The 27,113-nt window shown below is 39.5% G+C and overlaps 1 protein-coding gene across 2 annotated transcripts in view; it reads left to right on the forward strand.

Moving 5' to 3' along the window:
• The first annotated feature begins 2,152 nt into the window (after positions 1-2,152).
• Positions 2,153-27,113, forward strand: part of prkcaa (protein kinase C, alpha, a) — a 98,951-nt gene continuing 73,990 nt past the window's right edge. Inside the window, exons 1-2 of one of the 2 annotated variants that reach the window (XM_033991827.2) lie at positions 2,153-2,536; positions 3,422-3,453. In XM_033991827.2, the coding sequence (XP_033847718.1) occupies positions 2,370-2,536; positions 3,422-3,453 (199 nt within the window). In that variant the 5' untranslated portion in view covers positions 2,153-2,369. The remainder of the gene's footprint in view (positions 2,537-3,421; positions 3,454-27,113) is intronic. The other variant, XM_055227906.1, reaches the window with a different exon arrangement.

Below are 27,113 nucleotides of genomic sequence, written 5' to 3' on the forward strand. Positions count from 1 at the left end.
ACACGTGCATTACTTATACACATTTCCCCTTGAATCCAGTGGTCTACATCCCTGTTCTCAGCCTCTTCTGGTGTTGAGCTCCACAGCACACTGCTCTGACCAAACCCAGAGCCCCTGATGGGAACATGCAGCGGGAGATGTCACTGCACATCTCATTTGGACTGAAAATGCTGCTCTGACTGTGTGCAGAGCTGTTTTACAACATGATTATGGCCATAACAGTTATGAACCAAGCTTCATCTTAAAGATACAACATCCAAACTACTGTGTATGACTATGACCACGGCGCTGACTCTGGTTATTAAGTATTACATTATTTTACAACTGGGCATGCATAAGATATATTATGTTATTAAACATTTTATATAGTTACAATGAACTCTATTTAAGCATTAGAATAATCAAAATACATTCTAAGATTCATACAGTATATGATGGTGGGTCATTTTAGCTGAAAGACACAACTTTAAGGTAAAAGGAGCCACCATCAAATTGTTCATTTTTAACCTGTAGCTACACAGACTGTATTACATGTACAGGCTCCCACAGTCACAACATGTATTACATATCATTTATGCAGCTGTAAATTCCTTTTCCTTTTAGTTATTGTGAACTTTATAGTTTTCAAGTTCGACATTCCTGTGTATTCCTGCCAGTCCACAGTGTCACTGTTGTGCTCTGCAGACTGAATGTGAAGTTGGTCCTTCCAACAATAATCACCACAACCAATCAAATGTTTTGTTTGTTAAATACAAACAAGACTGTTTGCATACACTGGAAATGAATATTTAAAGTGTGCATTGCATACACTGGAAATGAATATTTAAAGTGTGTCTCATTTAACCTGATGACCCAATTTACCTCCTCACCCTACACACAGCTGAGGTAAAGTGAGCTGATGGTGAAGAAATTTACTGTGGCTCTGCTTCTCTGTGAGTCACTTTTTCAGTGATGCAGGATGAATATTCATCGACAAAGTTCTTTAGTCACTTGTTACATCAGTTACTTGTTGCACCTGCAGTATTTGGAGTCTCTCTGTTTGAACAGCCCATAGCCATATTTGCAGTCTGCATTAGACTAATCAATACAGGTGAATGTACTGTTGCAACAACTGGCAGAGGCAGATTAGGCCCATTTGGTAGTTTTCAGATCCTAGAATGTGATGATGCCTTGGGGTCCCACCAGAGGAGCTGGAGGACGTGTCTGGGTTGGGGGAAGTCTGGGAGTCTGCTTAGACTGCTGCCCCTGCGACCCGGACCTGGATAAGCGGAAGAAAATGGATGGATGGAGAATGTGATGATGTCATACTCCCACATGCGGCAAAAGCCACTTTTCCTCATTAATATTCATTTTAGCGGCCCTCAATCTGCATTAAATGATATGCTATAATGTAAAACCCAGCAATATGCTTCTAAAATCTGTCCCCACTCATGGCTCTTTGTGTTAAAACAGAAAGAAATCTACTAACATACGTGTAATTACTTAAGAAATTAAGCACAAACAGATGCATAGACACTTGCTAGAGGCCAGGAGTATTTAGGCCTATAGAAAGTCCTAACTTGGTCCTTATTAAGTATTAGCTCTTGCTTTGATTTATCTGTCCACGGGCTTGCAGAATAATGTTGACCACAATGAAAAGGATAATGTGATAATGTGCAGTTCTTCTTATCTCCACTTCGGGGCGCCTCAGTCCTGGATCCTGCCACGGGACCGGACCCGAGCCTCTGCCTCCACCCAGCCTCCTGTTGCGTGACATCAGCCCCAGTCAGTGAAAGGAAGCGCTTCAATAAAGGCAAGTTACACATGGATCCACACGGCACAACCGGAAAAGGATTTTTACAATAAAACTCATAGAAACTGTGATCCACACAACTCACAACAAGAGCAGCAGGACAAGAAAACTGCATTTTGTTGCTCCTCACATAAGAAACATTAGGAAACACAAAACATAAGACATTGGATCGTAGCCAAACAAAACTGCATTTTCCAAAAATGTCGCGTAAGTAAAATAATGATTGGAAAAATTAACGCTCTGTTTTTTGGTGGCAACGCAACTTGTTTTTTTCCCCCTCAACTTTAAACGCTTAACGACAGACGCTGGCGCGCTCAGATGAAGGGAAAAGGCGCAGATTTACTTTGAGCCTTGAAGCGGAAGTGGTACTGGACCAGTGCGTGTTGGTGACGCTGTGCGCGCTGTCAGCGGAGCAGCCCAGTCCGCGCCAGTCGACAGGCAGGGAAAGCCCTCAGTCACAGGGACAGTGACTGTAGTCTACTCTCCGCTGCCTCCGGACAGCTGCAGGTCACAGAACAGGACTGAACACCAGCAGACACGCACACATCCCTCGTGCTCATCTGCTCCAACTGGAGACATGACTGACGTGAGTTCCAGCGACCCGTCCACCTCAGACGTGGCCAACAGATTTGCTCGTAAAGGTGCTCTGAGGCAAAAGAACGTCCATGTGGTAAAAGATCACAAATTTATAGCACGCTTCTTCAAGCAGCCGACTTTCTGCAGCCACTGCACCGACTTCATATGGTAAGCATTAGGGCTGTGTGCCGCCCCTCTCTGCGCCTGTTGCATGTTGGTTAAGTTGGAGTGCTCCACGGAGTGCTCCACGGAGTGCCCTGCGATGATGTAACGCAACTTCGGCTGCAACTTTCTAATTAATTGGGTTATACTTAACCTATACTGTGTGTGCTTTGTGAAAGATTAGAACAGTCTGTTATTTTGCAGGGATCTAGAAGTTTTCAGTGGTAAAAATGTGTGCTTTTGTATGAGTTTAGTATGTGAGAGCCTGTCTGGTGCCTGCAGTCGACAACTACCGTAGATGGGAGGAGTTACTTTGCTGTTGTTAACAGGACAGCAATGGATCAAATAAGTGTAAGCAAAGAGGCTAGAGAATATTATAGTTTATAGAATGAATAGATTGCTGTTTAAGTGTTGAACCTTGGGCTATGTCATATCCTAATAAGCCCTGCTACCGCTGGTTAACATCTGCACATCTGAACTGCAGCTTTTATGTCATGTGTATCATATGGAGTCCAGATGAGATTCCATAGATTCTTTTGAGTCATTGGGACTTGCTTTATTCACTCTTATCACAGTTGTTCATTAAAGAAGTAGGCTAAACACCTCCAAGTGCACCACCCAGTTTACAGGCTGCTTGTCTGAGAAGAGCAGACTTTGCATAGTGCTTTGCTTGCTCTTTACTGCTGTATGAGACGGGGATGTTGTTGATCTTTTACTTGATTACATGTTGTATCATCTGTTCCTCTGTAGCTTCTCTTTTGGAAAGTGCGCTCATGTTGGCTATGCATTACTGGCATTTTTTTGGCATTTATGTCACTGCACAGATCTACATTTAAGAACTATGAAGATACTATTACCAATTTATAATAATACACTTCTCCTGTTTTACAGGGGATTTGGAAAACAAGGATTCCAGTGCCAAGGTAAAATACATTACATTCATAATCATAACACCTATACTCTGTATCTGAGATAGTTAAGGGCATTTTATTGAGCTGCTGCTTGATCTTTCACCTCACATTATCTGCTCCCGTTTAGCACATATCATTTATCCACTGACTGTTTAACACACACATAATTTGTTTAGACACTGTCGGGAAGTTGGGGTGATGTGATCTTGGCAAAAGGTATTATAATTAAGCTGAGAGAATAATGAGTTATTTCACGTGGTGAAAATGAGGGACACTGAAGGCTCTGTAAACTTTATACACACAGTAGTATAGTGTAAACACACAGAGGAGCTCTTCTTCTCTGTGTGTGAAGACCACAAATTCTTTTGTAATGTGGAAACTATGGAGGTTGCCAAAGTGTGCCTCTGGCTGCCAGTGCCCAGGTAACACTGGGCACAGCAGAGAAATGTATGTAGCAGATTGAGAAATGTGATATAAGATCATTGATAACACAGTCGCACAAAACTGTATAAAACTAAAGTAAAATCTGTACTGTATTTTTCAATATCTTGTATTTGATTGTTTCAACAGTTCAAGACTCCACATTGGCCATGTTTTCACAGAAACAAAGCATCTGACTTTTATGTTTGATTATGGGACAAAAAAGTGTTTATGCAATAAATGCTGACAGATACTGCCATTTTGTGTACATATTAGGCAGTGGTGGAACATCACAAAGTAAAAGTAGTAAAGCATTGTATTTAAGTAATTTAGGTATCTCTACAAAATTTTAAAGTGGATACTTTTTTGCTTTTACATCACTACATCTGGGAGTAAATATCTGTACTTTCTTCTGCACTACATTTTTGAACATTCCTGAAAACTAAACATATTTTTTTTATTATTGTTTGAGACCTGCTGAAATGTCTGGGGGTTAATTTTTAACATGTTCATAATTTGAGTAAATAAATGAAAATAGCTAGAAAAAACACACAAAAAGATAGATTTTTTTACTCTAAGTACATTTTTAAACAGGTACTTTAAAAGTGATTTTTTTCATATGATCACAATAGCTGTAATAAATGTGCAGAGATATAGCTTTGGTTATAGATGGTCCCTTCTGAATGATACATAATTATATATGATAAGAGGGGGGTTGGTCTTCTCAGTAAAGAATATGAACCTCTGTAACTGTGTCCACCGCTGACATTTCTGTAACAAGAATGACATTCATATATAGTTTTATAAATGCCATCTGTTTAGTTATAAGGTCACCTGCACTGGGTCACATGTGTGGATAAATTGAACGTAACACAAACCCACAGGTTTGCCTGAGGTCTCTGCACACAGGCACTGGGTTTATTTACATACCTGATATTGACTGATACAGCTATTACCTGTTGGGACCTGTGGTAGCTGTTCATGCCCTTGAACTCAATTTTATTTTCTTAATTGGTGATACGCGTAGGATTCAGCAGCGTCACATTGGCATTTTGATACAAATGAAAAAAAAAACAAAAACACTCCTTGCTAGCTTGATCTGCAGCTATCCATTGGAGGAGCCGACAGCGTCCGGCACTTTGTTGTGATGACATTTACGGCAACAAAGTTTTTAGATGAATATTGTGATTTTAAATGTCCATATTACAACATAATGACCTACAGGTGTCACAGATATAACTATAGAGCAGACACAAGCACAGTAGGTCTGTTCTATTATGGTACATTATAATTGTAGAGCAGACATAAGCACAATGTGTCTGCTTTAAATCAAACTTTCATTTCATTAAACAGTGTTCTATGTGTGCAGTAAAGTCTGTAATATTGCTTAGAGCAGATCTTGTGAATTACAGTTATTAAAGTAAATGATTGTTGATGGTATCTGTGCTGTGAACATTGGCTCTTGTCTTTGGAAGTGTTTCATATAGAGTCCTGTTTCACGACTCTGGCCCGGTGCCTTTGTGCATTGCTTATCTCAAATCACAACTCGGCTGACGGTGTTAAACAGAGGGCCAATTTGTTTCCGTGTTAAGAGGACTTCCAAACTAGATTACTTAAACTTGTGTTAATGGTCTCAGCAGTCATTGCTCATGTGGCATTTATCACAGTGATTCACATTTATCCAGAATTAAAACAACTCTGCGACCTGTCTCCTCTGCGGCCTCTCTCCTCTGCAGGCTAAACATATTCATAGCTAAGTGTAATTCAGCTCTGCCACAGTAGGAGAGCCCCTAGTGTTACAGGGTCAAGTGCCATCTTCAAGGGCATCTCAGCAGTCAAACAGTTCTAATATAAAGGCCTTATGTAAATGCTGTTCACTCCGACAAGACGATAAAACTAAAATATTTATTCATATTGTGTGTTAAGAAATGCCATGGCTGTCAGCTTGACCAATAGAGGTGCATTGTTGCTTTTGTTTTGGTTTGTCTGCTGCTTCGGTGTGGAGTAGTTATTCAACAGTTGCATTTGTTGGCTAACTGTGTACCACTGGATTTTGCCAAAGGCTGAACAATGTTCTCTGGAGCCCAAGAAGCTAATGAGTTTTGCCTTAATGGTAAAAACACAGGGCCCAGGAGACATGGTGACAGTTGAGACATACTCACCTCACCACACACATTTATAGGATTTTAGGCCCTCATTGGTTGAATAGTTTTGGTCTGTGTTAATTAGAGTGACCTAACAAATAGTTTTCAGCAAATATTCTTAAACCCGCCACACACTGAAGGATTTCGCAGTCTTAAACGATTTTTAAAAGTGCGTCAAAAAGTGCAGATCGCAGACATGTGGAGAATCGTATGAGATTTTAATTTTTTATGATCCCCGAGTGCTAAGAGTGCAGTGTGATATGGCAGCGAAGAGACCGCACGCCACAAGCTAACAGTTGTAAGCACATCTCGCGTCGGCTGTTTCCTGTCTACAGTAAAACGCCTGGCTTTGAGACTCTAAAGTGTTTCAAAGATCAGAGCATTGCACTTTTAGTTTAGTCTAGTCAAAAGTGTGTTATTATTATTTGTGGTGCAATACTTCAGAAGGCTGGCGATAAACTACAGGAAGTAGAGCTGTGTTTACTGTAGCAGCAGCTTCAGCCCCATCCTCCCAGCGTGGATTTATGTAAACAGACACACATGAGGACTCTCCCAGTTTGAAGTGTTCTTTAAAAAGTAAAAAGGGATTAATGGCGCTGTTTTGTAGACTGGGTGTCATTACTTGCAGATGACGAATTCTAAGAGGCGAGAAATAAAGCCACCTAATTATTTTTGCCATTTCCTGAGTTTGTATCTTGCGCCTCTGTGTCCGTCACTCTGTCTGCCCCTGACGCTCTTTTTGATTGCTTTTTGTTACCATAGCGCTGCTGATGTTTTGTGGTTATGAATGAATATGAAAGAACAGCTCAGAATGGCACCGACACCACACACACGAGCACAGGGGGTTCAAAAATCGCACATGAAGATCTAAAGTCGGGTCAGGTCAAAATCTAGCCCGAAATCTGTTATGGGTGGCGGGCTTTAGTCGCTTGGTGCTGTTGCATATTTTGTGCGACACAGACACACACTGCGGAGTACTTGTTTCTGTAAGGAGGCCTTTGTTGACAGTGTGTGGGAAGGTAAATACTAAGTGTCCACATGTGCATTCCTCACTCTTGCTCATCTTTTTCTCCTTCTCCTCCTTCTTCTTCTCCTCCTTCGACTGCTTCCCCTTCTTGTCCTCTGTCTCCTTCTTCTACACAATTCATTTCTTCTGCCTCATTTTCATGTCTGTTGGATAAAAAGCTTAAGTTTGGTGAGCAGCATATTCTGGAGCACAAATTAAATTGTAACGCCCCTCGTAAAGGAGGACTAGACTAAAGAGGAAAGACCAAATCCCCAACCCTTCAAACCAACCCCACACGATAATAATACAAATAAATTGAATTCATATGGCATCTTTTAATAGACCCAAAGCGCTTTACATTACATTGTTCATTTACTTCATACTCCCGTTCATAAGACACGGTCGTCCTGAGGTAACCTGACGGAGCCTTGTTGCGATGGTGCGTTCACTCAGTGCTTTGCTCAGTACAGTAATAATAAATAAAAACATTGCGTTGATTTTGAATTTGTATTATTTTCTGCAGATGAATAACATTGGTCCGATATCGCAGCTCATCTTGTGTCTGATGTCAGCTGAGTCACAGAGGGAAATCTTCCACCTGCTGCATCTGTGCCGTTATCCTCGTCACCTCACTGGCCTTTGCGCCTTTGTTGGTGCCTTCGTCTGATCTGTTTTTTCCGCTACTGCAAAAAGGGACTTGAGCATAACACATAAAGTGCTCATTCATTACCAGTGGCTTTGATGCTGACAGCGCTCTTTTGTATTATAGCATCCTTGTCTTGTGGTTTTCATCTCAGTCCTTAGTCCAGTTTGATTAACACTGTTTGTTTTTACTCATAGTAGACAAGAAAGTGGAAAAATTCACCTCCGGCTGTATTCCGGACACCACTGGAGAGATAGATTTGGTATTTAGAGTGTCTTGGGAAGGTCTTTTTCTCTTTTGTTTAGCAGCTATGTAATTGCATAATCCATCAACTTGATTCAGGCGAGCAGAATGCTTAGGTTGTTTATATATGCTATCATTTGAACCTCTCAAGAGCTTTTGTTACTTTTAGATGTTACCGGGGCTTGAGCGTCTCATATTCTCTATGGGCCTGAGGCGGAGGACGCCCTGGACAGTGGCCAGTTTGCTGCAGTTATCACTTTGATCTACTCTTAGATTTTGCAATGCTCCTATGTTTTACTTGGGAAGAAAGTTGCAAGTTGTAGGGAGTACATGCAAGAAGTAGGCCTGTCATGGTAACACATTTTGAAGTGCCTTATATTGCTCAGCTGTATGTACACGATAAATAATAATATTTAAACCAAAACATAAAACAGTATTATAAATGTACAAAATAAAAAATAAATTATAATAAATAAATAACAGAAAAACCTTTGTAGTGAGTTTGTATCTATAATGAGTCATAGAAGTTCATGATTCAACCTTCAACCGTCTACAGCTCAAATCTCATTGTAGAACCAAAAAATAACCAAAATGTTCAAAGTACAAAGAAAAAAAAACCCACAATAAATACTGACCCCCCAAAAATATTATTCCATCTGTTATATATTCAACAATAAGTCCATACACTATTTATCTTAACAGGCCTAAAAAGATGAGTGAGTTGTGAAAAATGTTGTAATGGCAGTTTGAAAGAACAGAACACAACCCAATAGTTATTTGCAAATATGAACTATTGGATGAAAAAATGGAAAATCAGTGCAGCAGCAGTGTTACATTTGAAAAATCTTTTACAAAGTGTTATCAGGTTGTTCCAGAGAGCTCCTGGCATGACACATACAATACACAAACAAGCAAAGAACATATTTGAAGTGGGCGTGGTGCAGGTAAAGCTGCTACACTGGCTTTGTGAAGATTAAATACAGCCAAAGTACTGGTTCAAGACCAGACCAAGACACAGGCAGCATAAAACCTTGGGATTTTAAGATACTCTCCAGTCTGAATCATTTCAATCATCATAGTCAGAGAGAAATACTCACCCATCCACAATAAAGACAGCGATTACACCATGACACCAAAACTCATATTTGATACATATTCCCATTCATATTTTTTGCTTTGTTTTTTTTAAAGTTCTGTTTAGTGAAGCACAAAGAACATAAACAACTATTTTGAACTCTTACCTACCTCTTTTCTCCTAACCAAATCAATTGAAACCAGCAGCATTAAGATGAGACCAATCCGTCATACCCTGCTGCATTATTTATCACCTGATTTCCCACCATACATTCGGGTGAAGTGTCATGTGTGCGTCTGAGAAAAAAAAAAAAAAGTGCTTTACAGCTCTAATTTGCTTGGCGCTGCATTCGGGCGTGTGTTCACTGTCACATCTATCAACACTGTAAGATGTGTTATTTAACTGACACAGCGCCTCACATAACCTCGTATTAATACTTCAGAATCTATTGAATTAACAGCTGGGTCACCTGGGCAACGCATGAGATGAAAAGTTGGCTGATGTGTAGGCGCAGGAAGACTCCGGTTGGGTGCTGGATATATTCACTGACACCTGCGTGATATGGGATAATAGTGGGCTGCTCTCTTCGTGATTGCCTGCTGCCATAATGTGCCCCATTTTCTGCTCATCAAATTGGATTTATGTAATGGAAATGGGAAAGATATTCACCAAGAAGCATTATGGTGTCGTATCAATGGCACTGGTACACCTCTGAAGTACCATCTTTATTGTTATGTTCCTCACCATTGCATGGAACATCCTAAAAGCTGTTCAGAATCGTATTGCCTTTATCTTATAGGTTAGCCCTTGATGGCCTGAAAAGATATTTTGTAATTTTATTTTTTAACATCTTGAAGATGGCGTAGTGTGTATATATAAATCAGGGGTGTTCATTACGTCGATCGCGATCTACCTGTCGATCGCGATCTACCTGTCGATCGCGATCTACCTGTCGATCGCGAAGGCATTTTGTGTAGATCACGTCCCCTCATCATCCAGTCACATGATTAATATACAGGACAACAGTCAGATTACACCTGACTCTAGGTCACATCATGGGCGCTGCACACGCATAAAAAAGCACGAGTTAACTTAACCCTACAGCGTCGGATCCTATCGTCACCGATAGAGAGCGGTTGCGGACTTTCCAGCAGCACAACGGGGGGGATTTTCCCAGTCATTTATTCGATGCGTAAAAGAAAAAATACGGATGGATGTGTAAAATAGAAGTAGTTGTGTGAAAAAATGCTGTAAATTCTGATACTTTGTTTAACATGATTTTTATGGCTATAAAAAAAAAGACAAAACCGTAATCAACATGATGAGCTGTTATCGATTTCAAACGAAAAATGCAATTTTACTCCTGACTGTCAGAAGCTGCTGCCCGAACTCTGCATCCCTCACTGATTCTATTCAGTGAAAGTCAGAGCAGTAATCATCATTCAAGTAATTATGAACATGTAAGAAGTTCAATTGTGTTGTGCAGTATTATCTCATGACGTTGTGCAAGGTACATCAAAATGCACTGTACATGTAAGAATTCATAATACATTTACAAATAAATATGTTTAACATTTTTGTATTAGGTGGTAGATCTTTCAGACACGATCATTTTAAAAGTAGCTCACATACTGAAAAAGTCTGAGGACCCCTGATATAATTGGACGTAGCTAAGCAAGTAGGAAGTGAGCATGTCCACACTTCCAGCTCCGTCGCCTCTGGCTCCATTTCACTTTCTATTGAAAAACTGCCGCCCCTCTCTCTGTAACTGCTGTTGTCAAACTTGTCAATTTAGTCTGAAAATGTTCGTATTAATTTGCGCTACATGGCTCCTCGGTTGCTATGACCAAATATGCCCCTATAATTTGCGAGCCTTGATGAGCTTCATTTGACTGGAGCCAAACGCTCCGGGTGACCTCACACTCCCTTGGTCCATTTCATTATACAGTCTATAGTTCCTCCTCATTGCATTCAACAAGAATAGTATTTTTAAATGTGGCTTAGAGTTTTAATGCATTTACAGTAGCTTATAGGTTAGTCCTTGAGAGCCTGAGAAGATGTTTTATATGTATCACGTGTGATCTTGAAGGTGGCGTAGTGTCTAGACAGTCAGCTGAAGATTGGCAGTGATACACTAGACCTGCACTGGTAGAACGCAACAAAGTAAGAGTAGTAATAGGTAGTTTTAGGTATCTGCACTTAAATCAATTTTAAGTGGACACTTTTTACTTTTACTTCACTACATTTGAGAGCAGGTATCTGCACTTTCTGCTGTTTTTTTATCAACTTCATAATTTGAGCAAACAAAAATATACAAATAAAAACATCTTAAAAAACATGATTCAATTGTTTCTGTTGAACAGCACAAACAGTTCAGCACAAATCTTTATCAAAATCACTACATTTGAAGCTTTATAAGACCTCAACATCTGTGTGAAATATTTGTACTTTTTTAAGTACATTTTTAAATGGGTACTTTAATACTTTTACTTAAGTAATTTTTTCATGTGATACTTTTACTTTTACTTGAGTATTTTCTTGTTCGATTCTTCCATTCAGCACGGTCCCAAATTCTCACAAACCTTGCCACATTTCTCTTTTAGCTTTGCAAGTAATAATAATAATAGGGGCAGTTAGGTTTTATGACCTTTATACCCTCACGCACATTTGATAAATCTCAGTTGTACTATTGAACTAAACAACCAACCACAATGTTTCATGAATATTGACCTCCACTGGCTCCTGATCTGAAGCATGTCTGAAGCACAGGAAACTAAACTGCAGACCCCCTCAAAAACACAGACGTTTCTTAATTGGACAGTTCAACTGTTTAAACCTTTTACTTGTGATTTTTACTAATAAACCCTCCCACACTGACAGACTTTAAAAGCTGTAGCTCAATAGAGCATTTTCAGTTGTTTAATGAGTTTCTTTCACTTTTTCTTCTTTACTGGAATTTTAGCGTTAGACTAAGTCGACTAAGGCTGTGTTGAAATGTCCACACTATTTAGGGGTCACGCCATTTTTAGTGGTGTCCGAATGTCCAGTTGGTGAAAAAGTAGTCTACACTGGCCAATATATAAACCACAGTGCATTGCGAGAGTCTTTAACTGGACACAACACGCCTGAATGAAGCAGATAGAGGCACTGGTCATCGCTGATTATGAATAAAACACTCTTAAATAAACCGTTACTGTGTAAAGTTGTTACCGTTTACCGCTTACCTTAACTTGAACTGTTAATAGAGCAATAATTAAGATAAAAAAATATATATAATCCCGTCTGTTTATGTGATATCCAGCTTGTATACAGTTATTATTAGTCCAATCTGATCATTATTTATTACCAAATAAATTTTTCGGAGTTTAGCAGACATTTTTTCACCCAGACAGCAGAGTCACGTGACCTGAATGCAGTGAGCCGCGTGTCCGAATCGCTCTGTGAATGAGTGCACTATATCGTCTGCTAAAGAGTGCAGCTGTGTAGTGAATGACGGGTTAGGGGCTGTGGTGTGGGGGGCATTTGAACACAGCCTAAGTATTTACCCCACAAGTTATTATATCTCTGGGCACCATGTTTGCATAGTCAACAGGCCTAGAGGGACATCAGTGGCGCTCGGATGCTGTCCCATCAAAACCACTGAGGGAAATTCATTAGACACAGGAATTAATTGAAACCTCAGTATATAGATTAAGGCTTCAGGTCAGCATCGCTCTGTATTGAACCGCTTTGATTTTCTGCAATACTCTGTAGATCTATAACGCCGTGGTCAATTGATACTTTGCAGCTGATGTCATGAACATTACCCAGGGGTGTGATGCTAACTGATGGCACTGCTCTGTCTGATGCTCCGTTACTCAAATTCAGACTTAAATTTGAGTTTCGTTTTTAACACCATCTGACCATAAAGAACTGACTTAGCCGGAACTATAACAGGTGAGCCGATTTTGTGCTGTTAAACAAGTCCTTCTCAAATATCATTGCAATCACAAGCTAGCTAGCAAGCATTAGTCATCATTTTTTTCAGTGAGTCACTCTCACCTTTTTGTTGAAAATCAAACTCCTAAGCTGAACCGCGAATGCTCGTGTTGATCAGAAACTCCTGAGAATATGCTGTTTAAAACTGTTTTTTTAAGTTTTTAGACTATATTAAACCTTATCAGACTCTTTTTGGTAATGTGTGCATTGTGTCACCATGGTAACTGCTGAACATTCTGCCATAGAAACATGCGACAATGTGTAAATGGACATGGCTAACCTGCTAGCCGCCGCGTTGCATATAAGGAGTGAGCATGGGCGCAGTTATGGCTCCATTGTCACCCCTCTACATAATCCCGGTGTTTTTATTTCCCTACTGTGTCCGTAAATCAAAATAAGAACATTAATAACAGACAAATCAGGCGCCTTCTTTCCCCGAGGTCACTCCCACTAGCGTTAGCAACGGGTTTGATTGACAGCGTTGCTAAGCATCTGCTCCCTGCTAAACCACTGGTGCGGGCGGGAAGGGGCGTTACCTTCAACGGCCTCACTCTGGATTGGCTCTTTGGTTGCTGTGATACTGGTGGTTGGAATTCCTAATATGCAACTTGGCCTCAAATTCGCTCTTATAAACGCTAGCCTCGACGAGCTTCATTTGACGGGAGCCGAGCGCTATGGATCACGTCACACTCCCTTAGTCCGCTTCTTTATACAGTCTATGCATAGAACACGTCGAATCCCCCAGGGTGATGTCACCGCAAAGTATTGATTGGCTGCGGTTACCAATAGGGTGACAATAGTGTACTCGTTTTCTCATCTTGCTGATTAAACATTTGAACTCCACGTGTTTATTAGTTGTAATTGGCGGTTCTATATTGAGGCGTATTGATCCGTCTAGAAGTGACTCGGTTAGAATAACTGACAAACAGACACACGCTCATAATTGTAATCAAAGGTCTATTGAAAAGACATAAAGAAAATTTCCCTGCCACAAAGATGCTAAATTACGCGATACTTAACATAAATACTGGAAATAGTTGATTAAAGCCCTATTCACATGGGATTAGCTTCACCTTTCATCCTCTGGGAAATTGTAATAATTGCAAACATCGTCTGTGTTTCTAGTCTTGTGTGAATTCTTCTGTCTGTAAAACTGTCTAAAACTCCCCCTGCATTTTGCCAACTGTAATTCTGCAAACTCGGACCTCCTCAGGTCATTCTAGCGCCAAGTGAACGCTAATATCTGTAAATTGCTCTGTTTTTGTCTGTTCATTGAAGCTAATAGTGATTCAAAATGTCTCTACGGCTCATTTTAGGTCAAGATGTTATTGTTTTCTGATACAATTAAAAAGTATATACAATTAAAAAGTAAAAAAAACATAAAACAAACTGCGGTAAAGACGTGACCAAGAAGTACGTGTTGTCTTGGCAGCCGAGGATCAGCAGCATGCAAGCGTGGAAAATTTGGATGCTTTTGGTTCAAAGTTTGCTAGGTTTGATGATGAATGAAAAGGTTCTGTCTTGTTTTGGGGTTTTTTCAGTTCGCAGTAAAAACGGGTAGATTACTAACATGGTTTATCCCGTACGACTGCCCATAAAACACACAGACGTTGTGAGGTCATTTCAGTTTTATAGACATCTTGAGGTAAAACCAATCCCTTGTGAATAGGGCTTAAAATGCTACACAGACTCTTAAGTTCAACCAACAATAAAAGTGACAAAGGAGGCCAAATCGTAAAATGACACAGTTGAACCTTAAGATAAACTTAAATTGGCCCATACTCCGTCAGTGAACAGCTGTTTGTAAAGATACAGAGATTATGTTCATTGATGTCGGTGTAATTGAGGTGAATGCTTCATAGAGCTGTCATCAGACTTACTCAGGCTGCCTATAGGCTTGTTGTCTTTTACTCTAGTCATCTCTGTTCTCCATACACAGCGCAGACTCTTCCAAAAGCTTTTAAAATGACAGCGTTTTGTTAATCTGTAGGACGGCATCGCTGTGAACATTACTAAGGATTAGAGCAGGATATTAGTGTGTTTGCATTAGAGATGTAGATAAAGCTCTGAGATGGAACATGCACTAATGCACCAGACTCTGAATTATAACAGAATCTGCATTAATTGCCCCGAGATTTGTTGTGATAATGGCATTATCTAATGGTGGATGAGAGACAAAGAAACAAGGAAAATGGAACCGTTAAGGTTACCACATGTCACACACAAATTGTGTTTTTCTTGCAGTGTGGTAGATCTTATCTGGAGCGTGTGGTTTACCAGATCAAACCTTTTTTTGTGTGCATTTTACAGTGTTACATAAGACTCCATGCATTCGCCTTAGTGCCTCCTTTAGTTACATAGTTCAGTATTAGGGCTGAGATCCTTAAGTTGTTCAATTTATTTTATATAGAATATTTAAGACAACTTCAGCTGACTAAAGTGCTTCACTTAAAATTCAACAAAAAACAGAAATACAGATAGTCTGGGCGCTGTCACAGAAAAGGCTCTGTCACCTCTGGTCTTGAGCCTGGCTTTGGGCACAGCCAACAGGATCTGGCACAGCTGATCTCGGTGCTCTGGGTGAGGTATAGGGCTGCAGTAACTCCCTCAGACAAAGAGGACCCATAGAGTGCATACATTTCAACACAATCAATAGCCAGTGCAGGTGCCTTAGTCAACCAAAATTTGTATTGGTCGATAATGTGGGAGTTTTCCCCCGTCCCCTTTTTAGTTGACTAATCGATTGGCAAGACGAGCAGGATAGTCGACTACAGCTCTAGTCAGTACACACCACCAGCCTGCTCTCATTCGCACAGTAGTGACAGTTCAGAGCTGGGTATTAGTGTAACACTGAAGGAGGTGTGGCATGCAGACTTAGTAATATAACTTTAACTAGATACTTTTTACAGTTCTGTTGGCGTGTTTGAGATTTTTAGTTGATGTCACTAGGATTGTCAAAAAAACCTACCTGGTCGACTGAGGGATTACACAGAAATAATACCACATGGTAATATAAAAGAAAGAACTACCATTTAATGTTGAAACTCTCTTTCTATTTTATTTCTTTCTTAGTCCCAGTCCCTGAGACACACGACTGCCACTTTTTGAGCAACATCTGCAGTTTTTACCATAATTTTGAACATTTCACTAAAGCATGCCAAAATCGCTGACTAAATTCACTACTTTATCTGAAGCAGCCAGTCACGGTCTATACAAGGGATACTCGCGTTAATGTTGGAGTTTGAAATAAGCTGATGAACTTGTAAGCGGAAGGTTCGGTATTTTTAACTCCTAAACCTTCAAAGTTGTTGTATTTTAATGAATCTTTTGTTTATTTATATGCAGAAGGACCAGGTGAGTGAGTTGCTTTATGTTGTGTTTGAGTTTTGGAGCTTGACATGGTTAGTATATGGATTACGCTGCATTACGTGGTCATTGGTTGAGTATATCTAAGCTTATCCACCATTAGAACGCCTTCCCTTTGAGATGTCGGTATTGTTTAACCCTCTTTCATTTTAATCTGTTCATGGATTGAACAAGGGACCAGAGAAAGGCATATAAACCTCTCACCTTTTGAGGCTTAATGGCTAGCTTTACTTATAGTCTCGTATTAAAAGCTTAACCTTTTTTCTTTCACCGCTGATACCGATTAAACAAAGCAAACAACCTATATTTTATCTCTACAGTTTTACAACTTGGATTGTTTTGACCTTATGCTAAAATCACAGCTTATAGCCTTTTTTTTAATCCATTATATATGTATAAAGATCGAGTGATATGTGGTTTTTCATGGCTGATGCCGATGCTGATTGTTTCGAATACAGAGCAACAGATGGCTGATAAAATCTACAGATATTTGTGGGACGATATACAAGGCAGATTTTGATTATTTTCCTCAAGTTATGTAATTAAAATATACTACAAACTGACGCACAGCCCTTTTTTCTACCACAAACCTTTAAGAGAGCTGTGTATCACGCTCAGTGCAGTTGTCTGTTTGCATTAAAGACTTAAAATAAACCTTTATATGTATGTTCTAGGCAGCGAATCGACCAAAACGAGAAAAAAACGAGATTTAACCCCATAGCCAATACGTTAAAAAGTCCAAATATCAGCCTGATATATTGGCCAACTGATATATCGGTCTGTCTCTACCATGAACCCAAATGAATTCAGAGCTTGGTACAAAAGCAGATGACTATCCAAACTCATTGCACTGGGTAAAATAAAATATAGTGTTATTATTGAGCCCAGTAAGCTTAATATGTGTTTAGTGTAGAGTTATATCTTCAGAGATATTTTGCTTCAATGCTCCTGTTTCGCTGCCGTTCAGAGATGTACGGCGGTTCGTCCTTTTGCATAATTGCACGTATAACTATAATGTACATTTAGAGTGACTGATGAACTGGTAAATGCGTCCGGGGCAGAATTTTGCATTGCGCTGGCGGGTAAAAGATAACAGCGCCTCAAGCCGGAAATGGAAAATGAATATATACATTGTGTTAGTGGAGTTTTCTCATTCTGTTATGCTTCTGTGCTGCTTTGAACTCTGACAAAGGGAAATACCCCAGGTGCTGCAACAGGAAGCCATAGGAAATGTCATAGACCTGTGAGACAACGGCAGTGAAGACATATTTTCTATACAGTATGTACAGAAAAGGTCCCCCAGAGTGCCACCTGCTTGTCAGCTCCTCCCTCGCGATGTTAGGGCAGCTGGGCTCTGCGGGGCGGCTCCCGTGATTAGCGGCCAGTGTTAATGATGTGACAGGTCAATCCCAGACCTCCATTAGACCTGGAGCAATGTTCATGTGTTCATTTATTAGAAGGCTGAAATAGCAGACATGGCGCGGGGTCACATGTCACAAATATAATTACAGGCTTAAGGGCGGAAAACATGCCAGCTATGTGACCCCAGCCTCGTGTGGGCAGCGGATGAAGTCATGAAGATTTCAGAACGTGAAATAATACGACATTGTCCTTCAGAATAAAGGGCCATACTGTTTACTGATGTCTGCGTAATCTCTAAGTTGTCCAGGTATGATCCATAGCAAAACTAAAATTCAGTCCAGTTGGCAGAATAGAGGACGATGCCGATTCTTCAGTTCTGGTCAGATTACTGGTGGACACTGCCTTATATCTATCTAAAGGGAGGAGCGAACTACACTGAAGCTAGTACACCTATTTATTTGCAGTTTCTCTTTATAGTTTACTGTCTTTTTTTCATTTTTCGCTCAAAGGAGTGTTCTTTCTCTTAAAAATACTAGTGCTTCCTTGTTCAGAGCTCAATCGATGGATAATGTTGGATGTTTTAAGACATTAACGACTGGTGCTTTTCAGAGTCTTGAATGTGATGGTGTCCTGCTCTCAGATGGACACAAGAGACAGATTTTCCTATTGATTACATTGTACTTTGCCATGAAATATCCAAAATGTAACACTGGTGCACAAATGTCAAACCTGATCATTTCTATTAGTGACTAGACCCAAGAACTCACTGTATTACAACAGAAATCTGCATTTTAACAATATTAATTTCAGCTGCCCCCCTTCTGTATTAGCCTATAGAATGAGGTGATGTCTTCTGAAGTACTGCAATTAGTTTACCAGTATTAATGCTGTTTAAAAGATGTAACTTTCAGGTCAGATGGCATACCCTCTGCCCTTATGTTCTTTGACATTTAGCGTTTCAATTAATCTCAAGCCAGTGCACCTCCCTACGCTGTGCAACACTTGAGATATCCTTTCAGCATCTAAGCTAACAGATGGGCAGAACCACCTGACACAGAGCTGTGGGCGGTTGCCTCTGTGAAGAGCAATTAAAACTGTTATGCACACAAACAACCCAATGACTTCAATGCAAATCAAAGGTAGCGTATTTTGGAGTAGTTCATAGGGCAAACTTGGACCTAGGCTTGTCAGGGTAATTACTATATCGACTTATGGTTCTATAAATGACAGATAGAACAATCATTTTTGGAGTCAGTATTTATCATGTGTGCTTTTTCTTTGCGCTACTGTGACATTTTTCATTATTTTTTGGTTATATGATAAGATTTGAGCTGTAGAATATTGAATAAAAAACTTCTATGGCTTATTATAGATGCAAACTAATTACTCAAGTGGATTATGTCATACTCCCAGATGGGGGCAAGAGCCAGTTTTTCTTATTAATTACATTGTACTTTCCCTTGAAATATGCAAAACTGATTATTTCTGTGACGGGCCGGCTCATGTGACCATAACAAAGGAAGGAGGCAGACACGACTGAAAAACGTTTTAAGCTCTCTGCTGGAGCGTTTATTCGGTAAGGAACAATAAATATGTGCAAATTGTGCTAAAGTTTGTTGAGGCAATCGGCTGATGGCGTGGCCGGTCGAGCAGCATCGGGCGTAGGAGGCGGGTCCCTTTTATAGGCTGGTGGATGCGCTGGGCCCTAGTGCGTCCAGGTCACCTCTAAAAACACATTATTGTTAATAAAAAACATGGCACAACAGGGACCGTGACAATTTTTATTGGTGATTAGGCCCAAGAACTCACCGTACTACAACAAAAACTGCATTTTAACAATATTAATTTGAGCTGGCCCCATGTGTAGTAAATAATATTGGCCTAAAGAATGTAGTGATGTCGTCTGAAACACAGCAATATATCACACTTCATAATTTGATATTGTGACTTGGACCCATGTATCATTTCTTGACAAGGTTTTCTGCGAATTCAAACAATACTTGAAGACCCGTTCATCAAGACCTGAGAGTTGCTAATCACAAAAGTTGCTTATGTTGACGCAGATTTTGGCCCATTATATCAATATAGAAATTCATTCAAATGTAAACAGTGATGTGCAATTGGAAAATAAGATGGCATGTTTTGTATTATTGTAATTGTGCTATTATTACCACTTTTAAAAAGGACTTTACCTGGACCTGATAAAGAGTGTGGCATCTTGGGTATGTTACAATAATAACAAGTCCAGTTTTTTAAATGATGACAGATGGAACGATTTGGGGGGTCATTACTTATCGTGGTTCTTTTTCTTTGCTCTAGTTGGAAATATTTTGTTAATTATATGCACTTTAAGCTGTAGAAGGTCAATTTATTAACTTCTATGACTCATTATAGATGCAAGATAACGACTTAAGTGTTGCGTTTGGTTATTTATTTATCACAGTTCATATATTTTTTTTGAACAATATGTACATTTAGAATACTTTTTTGGGGGATAATCCTGCTTTATGGTTTGGTTTCAATATTATAATTTATAGTCTATATTTACTTCAGCGGTATATCGCATTTCAGGACAGGCCTAGTCCTATATGGAGTAGGTCTAATTTGTTCTCAGTAAGGAAGTACATAAACTGCTTTGTCAATCCATACTCCGTGACCTTTCCCTGACCCAAGTCACATGAATACACAGAGTTATCAGGGACCACCTCACTGTGCAAAGTTCAAGTTGCAAAGGGAGTGGCAGCAGAATATGACAGATATGTTTGAAACGCCTGGGAAAAGACAATACTCACTTCTTGTTTGTGTTTGCGCTCGTCTGCGTCCGTTGAGACATGTGCAAAAGCCACCGTTTTTGTATTATGTGTTGAATAATGAAGGAAGTGTTCAGTTCATTCACTCAAGCAAAGCTGCAGTGTGGAAAGGACCGATATAGATTTTCTGTTGCGACTACATGAGTTATTAGATGCAGCAGTTTCTAAGAGGGTGGGGTTAGCTTGAGTAACTATGAAGTAGACGGCAATTGGTAGTAGCAGCAATTTAAAGGGCCAATATTACGCTGTTTTCTGATCTGTTATTAAGTTGTTTTCTCATCATCATGTTTTGTTTCATTCACACATGTTTAACACATAAACCCTGCTCTTTTCTCAAATTAAAAACGCTGTGTTCCACCTTGTGATGTCATGTGATGATACAGGAAGTGCTCTACTGTGTTTTTAAACTATACATCTTCACTGGAATCATTTGGATAATTTCAGTCCTGGAGTTACCAGTCTCTTCTGAACAAAAGGTAAAATTTAGCTGTTAACTTGAAAACTGTCGCTTCGTGACATCACAAGGTGGAACAGAGCGTTTTGAGCTTTGGAGATGCAGACAGACTAATGATAAAGGATTACTCAGACACGTGTGAATGAAACAAAACACAACTCCAGGTCTGTTTTTGATGAGGTAACAACATTATAACATAACTTAAAGCTCACAAGAGTCAATTTTGCATAATTAGGCCCTTTAATGGAAAAAACAAACTAAACAAATCAGGCTAATGTACTTGTGATATTTTTGAAAACATCATCTGCACATAAAATAACTCATCGAATCAAAATCAAACATCTGTCTGGGCATTTGTTTTTGTCTTGATATTTTCTATAGTTCATTGAATTGTAAGTGACAACAACACACAAATCAACTTACTTTTATATCGGATTTTAGAGGCAAAACCTTTCCGAAATTCTCCATTGAAATTAATGTGATTCTCATCTAACCGGAAGTGCCACCACAAAGAAAGCACAGTTTAGTTTAGTCGCATTTCCGGCAAAAGTGGGTGGGGCCGAATAAGGTAAATAGTCTAACATTTACCCAGATGTAGCGATTTATTTGTGAGGCGAGCGAATGATGTCATGTGTCTCTGTCTGAGCACTAATTTTAGACCAGTAACACTCATCTTTTATCTCTCCGCTCGCCCTGCTCCCCCTGCTGTCACACCACTTAGCACCCTGCACCGCACGCCGCCCTTTGTCCCTTTGAGTCCTTTAGGTGCTCGTGACTGTGGTGGGTTCAGTGCTGTTCTCCATCATCTGTGTGTGAATGTGTTCGTGTTTGCGTGTTATTATGAAAGTCATGTCCAAACCTCCAACTCCGTACACTTTCACTAGGATCATTTAGTTAGATTTCAGCCCTGGTATTGCCATTCTCTACTGAACTAATGTTAAAAAGTAGCTGTTAACTTAAATACTATGACCACATGACCGTTATGAAAGTCGTCTCCAAACCTCCAACTAGGTTAACCCAACTGTGCCGTCATTGAGCGTTATTTTGCGTAACCTATTGTTTCCTGACTAGGCCTGTCACAATGGTTACTACATCGACTTAACTTTCACTATATGAAAGCTGGAACGATATATTTTGGGGCTCAATATTTATCGTGTGTACATTTTCTTTACAATAATGGAGAAATGTTTGTTATTTTTCTTGAAATATTATACGCTTTGAGCTGTAGACGGTAAAATAAGTCACTTCTATGGCCAATTATTGCTTCATGCTGGTATTTATTTGTTGCAGTGCATTCATTTTCTTTATTTATTGTAGTGTATTCATTTTATTCTTTATGATTCTGTTTATTTAAAAATCGTTTTACTGGGATTCTCTTGCTTTTGTGTCAGTGACATAAAATAGTTTCATTATCGTTTATCTTGAAATTTCTCTTTATCTATATATATATATATATAAAGAGAGAGAGTGTCTAGTTTTTACATTTTTAGACTAGACCAATCACGTTTGAGAATTTTTGATCATTACATTGAACTGTTGCACCTCTCTTATAGTGTCATGATCTTCAGCTTGAATAGCAAAAGTGAATTTGCTATTGTTCTAAATCTTAATGTATATGTTTGGACTTGTTTTGACAAGCCTATTTCTGACATTATGGTGGAATCTCTAGTGTTTCAACTTTTCAAACTAGACCAATGTAATGAGGAAAAATTCCCAAATGTCATTGAACTGTTGCACCGCTATTACATAGTCTCATGATCTTCACCTTGAATAGCAAAAGTGAATTGGCTGTTGTTCTAAATGTATTTATGTGTATGTGTGGACTCCTAATGCCTGTCACTTCGAAGTATATTGGCTGGGACGTGGAACGGTACTTATCTATTCCTGGCATGTCGTAATCACTATGAGTTTCCTCTGCACGAACATTGTTTTTTCCTGCTGATATTTGGACGCTCTTTGGCAACAGGAAGTGGCCATATGCTGGTTTCTGTCTAAACATACTGCAGACTGTAATGTAACCACAGGCCACACTGGCTTTGTCCTTCATCTGCTCTGTGCAACTTATGTCAAACTCGTACTGGTACATTTTGCATCTGATCTGTGTTTGTTGTTGTGTGTGCTTTTCTGATGCATTGAATTAGGATATGTATTTGTTTGTATTCATAGATAAATTCTTTAAATATTTCTGGATGACGAGGTCTGGCAAAGCAAAGACCAATCACTGCCCAAATGATTTTTTCATTCATCTTTATTTCTACAAAGCGAGCCTAATGAGAGACCTCAGACTCTTTTTCGTGAGCGCTCTGTTAAAATATAGAACAATACAAAGAAAAAACAAACAAAACAAATAACTGCATAGATTTAAAACATTAATAATCTGGAGATCAACAGTTTTAAAGTTTATTAGTGGCATCAATGTATCTAGTTTTGCATGTTGAAATATATTTAATTTTTGGGAAACAAAATAACCAAAGCTTTTTTTCCCCATTTCAATACTAGTGCGGCCAGTTTTTAGATGTAGACAATCATGAGATCTTGTCTTAAAAATTCAACAAACAAGTGAGATATTCAGGCAGTCTATCAAGCAGTCCCTTGTACATTTACATACATTTCTCTCTTCTCTTCTGACAGATAGCGATGGCCAACCTACTTTTACATAGAGTGCACAGTGATGGGTTTTAAATTCATCACCTGTTATGAAATGAAGGGCTGAGTGAAAGAGTGGATCTAAAGTAGAGGTAGAAGTCTGCATGTGTATTATATCTCCATAATCTAGTACAGAAATAAAGGTGGCTTTAACAATTTCTTTTCTGTTATTCAATGGGTTTTTTTCCTTCTATTTTTAAAAGCGCTGTCACAGAAAGCTAAATATCTCTTGTAGAATCTCTCTGGGTCAGAATTTCTAGACTGAAGAGTTCAAACTCGAAGTGTTTTGGGTCCAAACGCAGCCTTACACTCTTCCCTATCTCGCATTGAGCTGTGTAATTAACACATGAGGCAGCTTGTTGCCTGTGTTAATGGCAGGCATTCCTCCCAGACTGTAGCATGCAGCTCACGTGACCTAGTCTTGTTGTCCTCAGTCCAAGCTTTTGTTCGCTTGATGTGGTTGACTCTCCGCCTCATTCCTGACGACTCTGCAGGCTAATGCAGTTTGCGAAAACCACAGGGTTACTGTGTCAAAGTGTCACCTTCACATTATTTGCATGCTGCTTTGTTAAAGGAAAACTGCATTTACTCAATAGGTGGTGTTCAGTGCTCGTGTTTTAAAATGTAGAACTTGTGTGGTGTTTGCCAGGATCAATCTTACGCCGGGATTGGAAAGCACAGCCATAAATTCAAGCAGAAAGGAAGCAGTAACTGGAATAAGAAAAGGGCCTCTGTTATGTAAGTGGCAATAGCAGTAGTGATATGTTGGAGAGCTGCCATGTTGGTCCACACTTGCCCATGCATTCACACACACCCTCCCACACATCCGGCCCACTCACTGAAGGCTCTGAGGAGACGAGTCCCTGTCTGCCCATCCTCAACTGACCACCGCCCGCTGCTGTAGGGAGCCTCAGGAAGTAGTGTAGTAACAGTGTGAAGCAGAGCACAGTAATGAAGCACTTCTGAGATGCTTTATAATAAATGGACTCGCCTAATCTCCTTATGTGTGCTGTTTCCGGCACTCTTCATTTCATTAGCCAATTTAAACATGAGGGATATTAAAGTTTTATCTTTCCAATTTGTCAAATCCTGCAGCTATTCTTTTCACCGCAGGCGAATCTGAAATATCGTGGTTGATCTTTTTGTCTGTCTTGAACTCTTGTTTTTTCCTATTTTTAGACTTTTAAAATCAGTGTATTTAATGCATTACTGTCACCATAAATACAATAATTAACGATAATATTGAAACTACTAAGATTTATTCAACCTTCTACAGCTTAAATCGTATCATATGACATAAAAATAACAAAAATCTCCCCACTCTCGCAAAAAAAATGTACTCACAATAAATATTTCGTTCCATCTTTCATACGCTGAACGATCAATCAATATAGTAATTATCGCAACAGGCCTTTGAGTTACTAAACGTTTCTTTTGTTGCATGTGCAGATTAAACCTCACCTTTTCTTACAGTGACATCAGATCACCCTTTCATCGGCCACATTTGTATTGCGTACACAGTGAAGTAAAAGTACAGTTGCCATAGTTACCGGCTGTTTAATACTACAATGCCTTTCTGAAAAATGTTAAAAATTTAAGGTCAAGAAGCTCACAAAATGTTACTGGATTCAGTTACACGGCTGAAAATGAACCCAGTCTTTTTTCTGTCATATACCTGTGCCACTGTATAACGCCTATGCTAGACAGTGCAGTAGCAGGGTGCTCTCCTTCCTCTGCCAAAGGAAATATCCCACACAATGCATTTTTAATCAACAAAATCATGTAATAATCCATATTGTTCTGCAGCATTGTCCAAACACATTTAAATTGTTAGCATCAACAGCGCAGATTCCTAATGTGTTTCTAGCTGTTCTGTCACGTCTGTGGGAGACTATAAACTGTGATGAAGGCTGTCATTAGTGCTGTTGTTATTACCATTGTGCACCTGTGATCTCTTCCAGCGCTGCGTTAATATTGCATCAAGCGCTTGTTTAATAGCACTGCTGTTCAAAGAGCTTATGAAATAATGAATGGCCAAAGCATTTTAACATGGTTTAATAAAAGAGAGGAATCAGGTTGTCTGCTGCCACACCCTGCAGTAATCCCCCAAGATTATTTTTAGCTCCTATAATGCCAGACCCCAGGGAGGCTGCTGTGGTTTAGGCCATTGTGCTACACGTGTCACTATTGTGGCTCTGTCCATATTTGCATGGCTCGTTCAAATATTGGCTCGCGGTGTGTTATTAAACCATAAACCCATTATGCAAACATACTGGAATGCCTTAACTGTATCACTAACTGCCAGTAAAATGTAATCCATGTTAGGCCTGGCACGATAAAACAATCTGAAGTTCGATATATTGCTGAAGGAAAAACGATAATATTGAAAGTAATTTATGCCACTGACACAATAACCCAAGAGCAGATTTAAACCACAAAATCTATTCTAAATCTACAATATTGTAAAAAAAAAAACATGAGCTGCAGTAAAAAAAAATCAGCAGAAAGAAGCAGTCGTTAGTTTACATCCGAAATTAGTCATAGTCAAGTTATTCATTCCACCCTTTACAGGTTAAATCTTATCATACAGCCAAAAGATACCCAAAAATCTCGCAGTTGTGCAAAGAAAAATTACACACGATAAATACTGGCCTCCAAAAAATATTGTTCCGACTTTCGTATATTGAACGATCACTAAAACCCAAGCACAGCTAATATTTTTCGTACTGTGTAGACATGATCATTTGTGAAAACCAAATTCTTTTCCTTTTAAAGTACCCAGAAAAAGATTTGTATCTCCTATCTGGCTGTTTTATAGTTCTGAGTTCTGTATCCGCATGTCGTGGTGTGTAATTTATCTGTGGAGTCAGGTTTGAATCGAGGGGACGTTAGGATCAATGGCTCTGGCTCTGTGCGGACTCGTAAATCACGAAATGTCTACTGCTGTCTCAGAAACTCTGTGGCTCCAGCACCGCCTTTGTTATCTGTGGTAAGGCTTCCTATTTGGTAATGACTTCTATTTTTCACACATAGCCTCATTTGTTTGTTTGTAAGACTGTGCGACACGGTTCTCATGTCGTGATCCCAAGATTCGTGTTGCGTTTGTGCAAAAATATATGCTGTAAATTAAAATGTGTGACTTTGCCATCGTTGAGCAGTACTACAGCCTCTCTACTGCAGTAACCGAATCAAACTTTGTACTTCAATATTGACCTTGTTCTCGGAAATGGTCTAATTGGACTGTGGGCTGTCAAATGTAAAGCATGCAAGATGAACTCCAGACCTTTGGGGGAATTGTGCTTTTCTTTGTCTTTCTATACCGATGTAATTTAGACACTGCGATTTTAAAAACATAATCTGGCCCTTCACAAATTGGTTATTGCTCCACTGGTTCTGTTCAGAAATTGGACAGTGGTTCTTGAAGTAGGAGGGAAAAGTAGGTAGAGGTAGTCGAAGCACATTACACAGATACTCCTTTTCCACCAAGGTGCTGGTTCTGGGCTAGTTCTGGGCTGGTTCTGGGCT

This window comes from Periophthalmus magnuspinnatus, chromosome 1 (assembly GCF_009829125.3).
Source record: "Periophthalmus magnuspinnatus isolate fPerMag1 chromosome 1, fPerMag1.2.pri, whole genome shotgun sequence".
Classification (NCBI taxonomy): domain Eukaryota; kingdom Metazoa; phylum Chordata; class Actinopteri; order Gobiiformes; family Gobiidae; genus Periophthalmus; species Periophthalmus magnuspinnatus.